Source organism: Myxocyprinus asiaticus, chromosome 40 (assembly GCF_019703515.2).
Source record: "Myxocyprinus asiaticus isolate MX2 ecotype Aquarium Trade chromosome 40, UBuf_Myxa_2, whole genome shotgun sequence".
NCBI lineage: Eukaryota > Metazoa > Chordata > Actinopteri > Cypriniformes > Catostomidae > Myxocyprinus > Myxocyprinus asiaticus.
In genome coordinates, this window is record NC_059383.1 from 20882205 (window position 1) to 20894183 (window position 11979).

At 38.0% G+C, this 11979-nt stretch overlaps 1 protein-coding gene across 1 annotated transcript in view; it reads left to right on the forward strand.

The window, feature by feature from the left end:
* LOC127431210 (cyclin-J-like) overlaps positions 1 to 10617 on the forward strand; it is a 53036-nt gene extending 42419 nt beyond the window's left edge. The window contains exons 4-6 of the mRNA XM_051681529.1: positions 3721 to 4020; positions 6751 to 6910; positions 7349 to 10617. Of these exons, the coding sequence (XP_051537489.1) occupies positions 3721 to 4020; positions 6751 to 6910; positions 7349 to 7823 (935 nt within the window). The 3' untranslated portion in view covers positions 7824 to 10617. The remainder of the gene's footprint in view (positions 1 to 3720; positions 4021 to 6750; positions 6911 to 7348) is intronic.
* Positions 10618 to 11979: the final 1362 nt, after the last annotated feature.

The window sequence follows — 11979 nt, forward strand, 5'->3', positions numbered from 1 at the left end:
AATAGTGACTAAAGCTAACATTATGCCTAACATCTTTTGTGTTACATGGAGGAAAGAAGGTCATGTGGGTTTGGAGTAAATATTGAAAGAATTTTTAGGTTAACTATCGCTGTAGTATTTTGTGTTTTGTCTGTGAACACCTAGAGGTTAGTTCTATACCACTGTCTCCTGTCTAAAGCTCATTTACTATGGTTTAACAAGCTTCTTTTTAAGCTTGTAGCCTATAAGTTGAAGCCAGACCGTCACCTTGCAATGGCCGATTAGCTTGAGGGCTGAGTCGGCAGATATCGCAGGGTGCTGAAAACTTCAGCTGAGGTCAATGACCACGTTTACTTGCACTTAAGAAAACGGTTTATTCCAGGGTGTTAGCAGAAAGCGGCATTCTGAAACGTCATGTAAACAAGAACGCTGACTTCCTTACACCGTTTAAAGGATTAAGAGAAAGCAGTTTAACACCTAGGTTTCTCCCGGAGAATGCAGCTTATTGTGGTCATGTAAATGCATAAGCGCCGCTCTGATGGATGTTTGAAGAGTGCACGTGTGTGGAACAATTGTCATAGGATGGAGCCTAACATGTCAACACAGTGGAAAGAATTCAACATTTTTGGAAGTACAGTGGGAAAATCACATACACTATAAACTATTCCCATTTTTACACATGTAAAATATCGACTGTTCCTTACGTCCGCATAGATGTGCTTGTACATTGGGGGAATCCCGGAGTTTTATGTAAGAGGGAAACCCCCACTAGTCGCAGTTCAGCTGCAGGTCGTGATAGTAAGTTAAGGAAACAAACACAGCAACAATTCTGAAATATCTGGAAATAAAGTGAATCAACAGAGTAAAATAGTGAAGTCATCCTCAGATGCCATGTGTGTTTACACACACGTCGTGGGAAAATTACGTTGCTGTGGAGAAAGCTGCTTACTGACAGAGCAATATGTATACAGGAGTAAAGAGTACGCCACTTAAACTGTGCATGTAAGCGGGAACGCTTTTTTCTCGCAATAACCTGCTTTTTAACAATAAGCCGCTTTCTGGTGTCCATGTGACCGTAGTCAATGTTAACACTTGGCTGTGTGAAATATTTCTGTCATAAAGCGGAGAGAATAAATCAGGATTTTCAGATCTAACTAATTTTTGGATGATAGTTCAGAGCTCAATGCAGCTTAAAGATGGACAAACAATTGAGCTTAATGTTATCAGTGCAATTAGATCCCCCACCCCACCCATTTTGGTCTTTTAGTTGAAGGCATTGTAGAAGAAGAGGGAAAGACATCAGGCTCATTTCCTCTCCTGAGTTGGGGTTCTGGGGGTTTGTTATGGTAACCAGTTTAAAGCACACATTTTGGCGCAATGCATGTCGAGAAACCCACTTTTCTTAAAGGGTTAGTTCACCTCAAAATTTGAATTGTATTTATTTTTAAATATTACTAATAAATAATAATTATAATATAGCATTTACTTGCCCTCAAGTGCGATCCAAAACCATTTAATGGTGTTTGTTTCATTGAACACAAAAGGAAATGTTTGGCACAATGTTAACACTGACAGCCTCTCCATTTACTTTTATTGAATGGAGGAAAAAAAAAAAATGCAATTAAAAAGTGAATGGCAACTGAGACTTGCATTGTGCTTTGCATTTCCTTTTATGTTCCACAGAAGAGAGAGTCATATGGGTTTGGAACAACATGAGGTTGAGTAAATGATTAGCATTTTCCAGCTAACTATCTCTTTAATCCGATCCGTCAGGATGTAAATAAAACAGATATAATCTTATAATAATTTGAGTATTCTCAGCATTTCAAGGAATAAAAAACATGACCTAGTGAAACGATAATCTTAAGGTTGTTTTGCATCTTTAGCAACAAGCCTTGTGAAATCACATATCCATTGTGTGACTAATGGAATTGGAGCTCACCTTTTTGAGAAAACGGTGTTGAGTAGCATGTCAAATGCAGGCAAGCTCTTCTTCAGAGCGGAGAGGGAGGGGCAAAGGGCTGAGGGCCCTGGAGGGGCATGTTTGAACTGAAATGCTCAGCAGGGTCCCTGATATTCAAATTAGTGTGGCAGATGACCCCCTGAGGTTTGATGCTAATGAAAAGAATTTGTACACCCCAGATAATTAAGAAAAGGTACTGTGCTGTGACTTTTAGTGTCAGCCATGCATCTATGACAGTAAAGGCACCAGTGTTGCTGAATCTATGGCAAAAGAAATGATAATTTACTCGAGTTGTGAGTTAACAGTCCAATGTGTAGTTAAAGATACTCATCAGCATCAGAGATAATTTGTATAGAGGGTTGATATTTGCCCACTGGAAATGTCTTTCAGGGGTATTTTTACTCTTTATGAAAGGTTTTGTTTTTTTTTTTTGTTTTTTTACATATAACACTTCACATATAACACAGCATGTTGTCCATTTGTCACATATTTCAGTTGAATCAATTAAATTAAATCATCACCAGGGTGTCTAAAACCATGACTAGATTTTATTTTACATAACAGATCTTTTTTTTTTAAGGATACGTTTTTATTCCTAAAATGGGGGGGGGTTGGACGGTGAGCTCTCAAGCATGAGCCGTAGAAGTCAGAGGTCGTGGGGCCCTTATTGTTGGAGTATTGGACTGCGGGGGAAGCAATACTAGGAGCCTTGGACTTTGGGGAAAATATATTAACACCTAGCACAGGAGAGACAGGAAGGGATTTGTGGAAAATGACAAGAACAAAGGAATTCTGCAGAGAAGGGCTAATTTAGCAGAAGGCAGCTGTGTCCTCTCATTACAGGAATTCACAAAATGCCTCACTTTAATGATGTCAATGCAGATCCTTTTTAAGCAACAGAAGTACAGCATGTGAGGAAAGCACAGTGATGCATTGTTATTCGATCAAGAATATGTAAGAATATGTAATGAGATCTGATAATAGGGGCTTCTGTAAAACAGGGGAAGAATATCATGACACATTATGAATCCATATCATAACATTTCTGATAAAATGCTTGGAAAACCAGCAATAAAATCTAAAGCAGGGGTTTAATTTTGTGTGTTGCATGTTATAGTTTGCATCATAATAGGTTAGAATAAAAAATTTTATGTGTGATATTCAGCATTCACACTACTCAACTGAAACTGGATCTGTGGGTGACACAATTATCACAGGGCAACCCAGTTAATTTTAGCACTCACAAAAATGTTAGGTAAAAAGTGAATTTCACAATTAGTATGTAAATGTAAATTGAAATGAGCAAAATGTTAATTAAAATAGTCAAAAAAAAAAACAAAAAAAAAGAAAGAAAAAGAAAACGTATTTAGGCCTAACTTTGTGTCAATATTATCCAGCCCAAGGGCATTTTTTTTTTCTTTGCAAATTTTTATTTTTTATTTTTTATTACTGAATGTGTATGTAGATGTAATCATGCCTGTGGTGGTTGAATTTAGGATATTCCATGTGGGATCATAAAGTTGATGCTGGACTTTATTAGCCTTAGAAAAGCAAGTTTTGTGGGTACACCAAGGTTAATAAACATTAAATTGTCCTGCTGCACAGGGTGACTTTATATAGTCTGGCCTTTGACTTAAAACTTGTTTGACACCCCTGATCTAATGTGTGATGTATTCAATATTTTACCCACAAGGAAATAGACAGAAATTATTTTTTTTTCTTACATTGTACGTTTTGATCATACATGAGATCATAAATACTTGCACTTCTCTGTGCAGGTAAGTTTGAGGAGAAAGAGGACCATGTGCCCAAACTGGAGCAGCTGAACACACTGGGCTTCATGTGCAGTCTAAACCTCAGCCTCAACAAGCGTGACCTCATCAAGATGGAGCTGCTGCTACTGGAGACGTTTGGCTGGAACCTGTGCATGCCCACACCTGCACATTTCATCGATTACTACCTCCACGCTGCTGTCCAGGAGGGAGACCTGCACAACGGCTGGCCACTCTCCTCCATGTCCAAGACCAAAGCCTTCATGGACAAATACACACACTACTTCCTGGAGGTCTCGTTGCAAGGTAATGACCAATAAGTCATGAAATAAAAAATTTAATAATTGCATTTTGTAACAGTGTCGTCATCATTAGGGATGCACCGATACCAATTTTTCTCTTCTGATTCTGATATCGGAAATCTCAGTATCGGCCGATACCGATCCGATACCAGTGTTGTTTTTTTGTATAATCAGTTTAGAATATCTTTACATTATTGTGTGAAACTAATTAGGAGTGCTCTTTAATATTTAAAGAAACACAAACCTCTAACTACACATTATTTCAATATAAATGTATAGCTTATTAAGAAATCTTTATTGTTAACTAGTATACTGGATAATGTAGCAGCAAAATTAACAGTAATTCCAGTAGAAGTCATCAGTAGAAAAGAAGACTTATTTTTATGTTTTTTTGCAAAAAAAATTCAACTTGTATCTGGACTTTAAAGGATTCAGATCTCTTTTTTGTTCAATTTAGTTGTAAGATATCAGTCCACTTTTCATTCACACAGTTATTTTTTGGAACCCATTCAACTTAAGTATTGTTATAATTTGTAAACAAATGATAATAATAATAATATATTATAATAGTAATATATAATAATGTATCTCAATCGTGCACCTTTTGTCACGGATCCACGGGTCTCTCTCTCTCTTTCTTCCTCACTGCTGTCAGCGCTCACTCTCCCCTGAGTTCTGATTACACGCACCTGCATATCATTAGTGGCTGATCAAGGACTGCATAAATATACCCCGCTTTCACACACACTCTTTGTCTCTTCTCATCGATAGTATCTCTGAGACTCCAGACCTTTCTACTATGTCAAAGATACCTGTGTCTTCATTATTGCCCGCAAGTATCATAAGACTGTTGTGAGTTATCTGTTCATCGTGTCTATACCCTGTCTCGATATTACTCACCTGCTGTTTGCCACTCTGCTCAGCTGGATTTACTCACAATGTTTACATCACTGTTTCAATCACCTGTTCAATAAACCCTGCTACTGAGTTCATATCTCTGCCTCTGTGAGTATCTCCGTGATACCTTTAAATTTTAAACCCTCACGCTTTTATTTTGACATTCTGAACTCTCCAGGAAGTCCTGTATGTGTCTGTTTGTAGGCAAGTTCACACTAGTTTTATTTGCTTCTTATTCAAATTCTGGTAAAAATGCACCTCCAGTGCTGTTCTAAATACATATTATAAGTGAACCGAACTATTGAGCATCTACATCTGAGATGTTGTTCGTGAGTAGCGCTCAAATATTGCGCACCGCTGTTAAGGCTAAAAATAGGCGCGCGTGTGTGTGTAAACAGAGCAGCGCCATTCACTAATGCACTGGAGCTGCACGTGCATTTTATATATTTACTTATTAAACACAGCCTTTTGTGATTCACAGAGCTATCGCACATCTTCAGGTGGCTTTGAATAAAATACACGAGTCATATGAACTACTTAAATTGTGTTTTAATGGTTCTTTTATGTCATTTTTTGAGCTTGACAGTAACGAACATGACTAACATACAGTATCGGATTTGGATCGGGCTCGTCGGACCGATACCCGATCCGTTTAAAAACGTCAGTATTGGAGCCGATACCAATCCAGGTATCGGATCGGTGCATCCCTAGTCATCATTACTTATTGAATGGGTCAAATATAATATGGGAAAATCATCAATTTAGATATGTTGTAAAATATTGATTATAAAATGGGTAGTTCTGCCTCTAAAATTTGATTGGATAAGGTACGTTCGAAGCAAATTGCCAATATATTCATACTTGTGACTGCACATTAAATTAATTCTGAATTATTTTCAGAAGTTTCAGTTGGCTGTAGTGTTATGTTGCTTGGCAACCATAAACAGCCTACAGTTTGGCCAATAAACTATATTACTTGGCTATATAATTGTTTGTAATTTAATGTAAATAATTGTAATTATTTTAAGGCTGTCAATCGATTAATTTTGAATCAAATTAATTAAATGTTATGCTGATTATTTAATCAAATTTATCCCAATCGCATATATAAATATTTGCTGAGAGAGCCTCTTAAGAGTAATTCAATATACAGTATAAATAAATATAGTTATATTCAAATAATTATATTATAAAAATAATTCATGTAATTTAAATGCATTACATTGTGGCAGAGAGTGAAGTACTTATAAGACAATACAAAAAGTGACTTTAGAAGGCAATATATTGTTTATTTTCATATTATTGAACATAAGCCTATCATTGGCCTTCAGTCCACAGCAATCCATTTTGCAACTGAATTTGTCAGTCTGTCCGGGATTTATTATAAGGGATTTTCTAAGGTACAAGTGCATACACATACATCAGACAGATACCTTCATTTGCAATTGCGCTCCATCCAGATTTGTTTGAACGCAAGAACGTGTCCTTTTGTGCTTGTCGCTAGCTGTGCTTTCCCTAAACAGCTGGAGTTTGGCTTTACTGCCCCCTGCTGAAAACAGGTGGAACTTCAAGCTTGAATTTTTACGATGGAAGTAATAGTTCATATTACATTCTGGGGACACGATTAATTGTGTAATGTTTTTTTTTTAATGCTTTATTTTGAATGAAAAATTAATTTCCACATTAAATCGAAAGCCATAAATTATTTAAGCATATTGTTGTGTAGAATTTGCATTTCACATCATGCCTAACAGCTCTTAACCATGGTAAAATCACTGTTTTGCTTGATTTAGCAGCTGAAGAGCTTATATAGAGTGTGAATGTATCTTTGTTGTAGATCATGCCTTCTTGAGCTTCAGACCTTCTCAGGTGGCAGCTGCCTGCATAGCTGCGTCCAGAATCTGCCTGCAGATCTCGCCCAGCTGGACCACTGTTCTCCACCTGCTCACGGGGTACTCATGGGATCATCTGACGCAGTGCATCCAGCTCATGTTACTGTAAGAGAAAACCACAGTATATACTTGCATACGTGCAGTCTGCAACAGAGATGGATGACTTTTGAGCATTCCACCATGAGTGTTGCATTTTTAAGATGGGGTGTCAAGTTCAAAATAGTTCAGCTTTTCAAAACCCTTACATTCTGCTCCATTATGTTGCATGTTGTCTATTTAATTTTAAATGCATGAATGAATCATATGTACATAAATGCCCAATGAGAAAAGTCCACGACAGTGGACCCAAAACCAGCCTAATTATACTGGGCTTCCTTAAAGCAATTAGTCGACTAGTCCTTAAAGGCAACGCACTCACTTTAGAAGTAGTTTTGCACATAACCTTATCTGCACTGAATTAAACCAGCAAAACACACAAGTGCTGTACTTCACCTTGCTTCAATAATTTTTGCTGGGTTTATAGTGCTTTGTTTCATTTTTCAGTGCCCATGACAATGACGTGAAAGAGGCCAACAAATCCAAATCATCCCCCTCCTCTGGCCAGAGCCTCCAGCCACAAGTTCACATCCCCCACAACCCCGCCACCCCCTCTTTGCAGAGGCAGCCCACCTCCAGCTCCCAGCAGCTGCTCCTTCAGTCCAGCAGCTACCCGCAGCTCACCCAGCACTCGCCGGCATTATCCCAGCTGCACATGCTGGCAGACTGCCAGGCCCTTGGAACGGTGGGCTCCCGGGAATATCTCCAACCCCACCAGGCTAGCCTGCTCTCAGCCTCAGTGCCAGCCAGCTCATTCACTTCTTTCCCCAGCTTGGCATCAGGGCTGCGCAGCTTGCCCCTCCAGGGACCCATCTCCATGCAGGTGAGCATGGGGCCCGAACGCCACTGCCTTGGTTTGACTTATGGGAGTGGCTACCTGAGCTCCCATCACACATTCACAGCTGGATGCTTTGACAGGTGACGCCAAGAGAGGGAGGACAAACTGAACCTGGGGCTACCACCGTCCTCCGCCCTCTCCGCGGTCTCCGAGGGGCATTATCTCAGCCGTAGACGAAGATTTTCCAAACAGAAGACCAACAGTCGAGTGGATGCCACAGAGGTCATAGTATTAACTTAAAACCAGCCTTTTAAACTTTTTTGTTTGTTTGTTTCTTTTTTAGCATTGGGTGCTGTTTTTTTATGAACAGAGGATGTCTTTTTTAAATATTATTTAGTTTAGAATTTCTGCCAGTGCTGTGCCACAATGGACAAACTGACTGACTGAATCCCATATGGACTTTGATTCTATGTGCCCTTAAAGGAATAGTTCACCCAATAATGAAAATTCTGTTATTTCCGTTTTTACCAGAACACAAAAGAAAATATTATGAATATCCCTTTCAATACAATGGCACACTTGACCGCTAAAAAAGACCCAACAGTATCATACAAGTAATCCATGCAATTCTTGCATTATATTCCAAGTCTTCTGAAGGTGTATGATAGCTTTTGGTGAGAAACACCTGGAAATTTTAGTCATTTCAGTAAAAATCTTGATGTCCAATATTTTTGGTCCTTTTTTAAGCTTTAAAGAGTGTCACTATTGAGAGTCACTACAGCTGTTGTTGTATTGAAAAGATGGATCGGGATATTCTTTAATTCTCCTTTTGTGCTCCACTGAAGAAAAAAATTCAGACAGGTTTATAACAAAGAGGATAGCGAGTAAAAAAAAATTACAGATTTTTTTACATTTTGGATGAGCAATCCCCACCTAACAAGGTGACCTCAAAAATAGAGGATGCTCTTATGACATGGGAATTCAGTATTGGATTCTGACAGATATCCGCAGGACTATTTTTTTTTAATTTTTTTTTTTAATCTACAGCCTTAAGAAGAGAAATTGTGGAAATACACATCCCATCACCAGCATTTTTAAATGAGTCATTGAACACTCACACTGGATTTAATGTATGGTCCATTAATGCTGCTGCCTTTATGAACTGATGGCTTTATGACCAAGAATCCTGTCTCCCTTCTGGTCTTGTTTACAGAGACATGCCACATATCAGGGATTACAGTTATCTTTAATACCTACATACTCAATACCATTGAATCAGCTGATGTTTGTATGAAGTAGCTCCTTTGTTGTTGCTGTCTGTATTTCTTGTTGAATTGGTTTTAAGAGTGAAATAGTCTGTAGAGAAGGTTGACGTCACATTGGTGCTGTTCCCTCTGGCAGATGGAGGAGACGCCCCAGGTGACAAAGGCATCTGTCCTCCACTCTATCTCTCCTGCTGGAGGAATCCATGCTTTTCTAGTTCCTCCCCCCAGGGAAAAATAGCCATGATCACCCTGCAGTTCTGCTCTGTGCAATGAAAATCACTTCATTGTGCTTTACCTCTTTCCATCAGACACTGTGGCTTATAAAGATTACCTCACATTACTGCTGTTACACTGTCATTTGCATTTACATCAAGGTCATGTTAATAACTAGTCAACAGAGTGAATTTAAAGGGATAGTTCCCCAAAAATTCTAATATTCTTTTATTTACTCTCCCTCATGTTGTTCCAAACCAGTATGACTTATTTCTTCTGTGGAACACCATTGACTTTCATTGCATCTTTTTTCCATACAATGAAAGTGAATGGTGACTGAGGCCAATATTCTTCCTAACTTTTTCTCTAAATAAAGTAAGGCATACTAGTTTTAAAACAAAATTAGGGTGAGTAAATGATGACAGAATTGTCAATTTTGGGTGCACTGTACTTTTAAGCTCCCCATGCGAGTTAGAAATGACTTTCTGCTTTGTAATTTAAAACCTAAATTCATAGGAATCATTTTGGTAAATACAGATGTAGCATCACCTTTTAGATAAAGATCATTCCAGACATTAAGGTTTTAATTAAATGGGGCTTGATTAGCATGGGTCAGACAGGATATTTTTAAAGCAGACTTTAATGCTGAGTCCAAAATATTTTACTAGTATTGATGTAAACTAAAGTAAAGATTAACCAAACATGCTTCATTTTTTTCCTTTATGTTAGTGTCCCTTTTGTCCAGATGAATCTTGGATCACACAATGAATTCCTTTATGTTGACTGGCCTTATAACCAAAGGGTCTGCTTTACGTCCTGCTGAATGAATGAGAAGCTTTTCCAACCACTTTACTGGACTTTGGATAAAAATCTTTTCTTTTTTTCCCCCTATAGTCCTGAACTTTGAACTACCTCAATATATTGCCATTTGTATGCTGATTCTGCAGGACTCGTCCTTTTGATTTATATATTCTCCTTGATTGGTTATGAAATTCACTGCTTCTATGTATTTTTCCTAAAACATTAATTCATCATTTTGCTTTTTATTGTGTTGAAGTCCCATGATTTGTATAGGTAGAGAACTTTTAACTGTAACATAAACACACACTCTTTTATATTTCAGTTCATTCTCTCGTGAATCCTCTGTGTGTGCAATATGTAATCATTAGTTTGTTACTTTAGACTGCATTTATTTCTACCACTATTTTTTTTTTTTTTTTTTTTAATGTAGGACTAGTTTTTTGTTGGTTTGTTTTGTTTTAACATGCTATTACTGCTTACTGGCGGTGATTTTATTTTTTCACCAAAAAATGTTGCACATTGCAACCAATGTCTCCTGAATCTCTAGACATTTTGTAGACTAGAGAACATTGATTGTGCTCATTCAATGATCTAATGGGTTTATTTAAAAGCCTGTAAATGGGTAGGGGGATAACAGGTGTTATTTGGATGAAAACCCCAGAAATAAAATGGGAAAAAAGCTCAAAACATTTGTAATCGTTTTTTCTTTTCATGTGTCATGCATACACAGAACCGCATTTTGAATAGACACAGTGAATTTGCATGGCTCAAGGCAAGTTTTTTCATATGAATGTCTGGACTCGTTGCACATGAAAAGGTCTTTGGTGGTGTTGAGGGAGCGAGGGGGGGGGGGGTGTTCATTTGGCTCCACCCCCAAATACCACTGCCCTCCCCCTTGCTCCCTGCATGTTGGACTGAAGATACTGGGGGAGATTCCTGCCCCACGTGGTGGTTCTTCCTGTCACTAAACACCACTAAACAAATAAAGTGCATCCAACTGAGCACCACTGATCTTTCCAGAGATAAAAGCTTTCTGGCTCAAAGAACAGCCAACAATAGCTACAGTAAAGGTGGAGTACAAAATGTGATACTCTGTTTTGGGGTGTATTAAGGAACTTTCTATGGTGCATAAGATAGAAAGATGAAATTGAATGAGTAGCATGCAGAGAGTAGAATGTACTAAGTCAAGGCTGTGACCACAAGTTCAGGATTTCAGGGGACAAATGTAAGAGTTGAAGAATTGCCAGTTAATACTTCAGGGTTGTAAATGTTAATATTTGTTAATGTAAAAGGTAACAGCATTTATTAACTAAACAGTTAATCACAAAAATACAGTACTGTAATTTAAGTTCTCAGTCATCCCTAACCTGTATGAACACAAAAGGAGCCCGCCTTTCAATGCAATTCAATGGTGGTGGACAGTGCCTCACTTTTAAGCTTAAAGTCCCAAAAGTATCATAAAAGTTGTCCATGTGACTTATGCGTAATGTTTCATGTCTTCTTAAGACATACGATGCTGAGAAACAATCCAAAAGATATAGCATTTTTGAGTGGAAGTCTTGTCAGTTGCATTGTCTGTTTTTTTTTATTGAGTTGCTGAAGTTACATAAAGAGTCCTTTACGAAAAGGCACTGGGTTAACAGAGTTTAGATCTTAATGGCCTTGGAAAAACATTTTGCTTGACTTGAGCAGCCTTGCACATCCTTATTATATTCCATATAACTTTATTCTTTTATAGGCTACATTCTTTTATTTGCCATAAAGCTGGTTTAGGAGATTGCTTTTTTTAAGTCTTAAAAATGTTACCACTTCATACTTAACAGGGAGTTTGCTTTACCGTTGCCAGATTAGGGGTTTTACTGAGAGACTCATCTGTTTAAAGAGATTGGGTGGATAGCAGACAGAGACATGGGCCCTCTCTTTGTGCTGGATTATTTTCCTAATTATCAGGTGGGGGTACTCTGAACCAAAGTGAATCCTTATACAACTATTGTTTTTACTGTATTGTTCTCCTTTTTTTT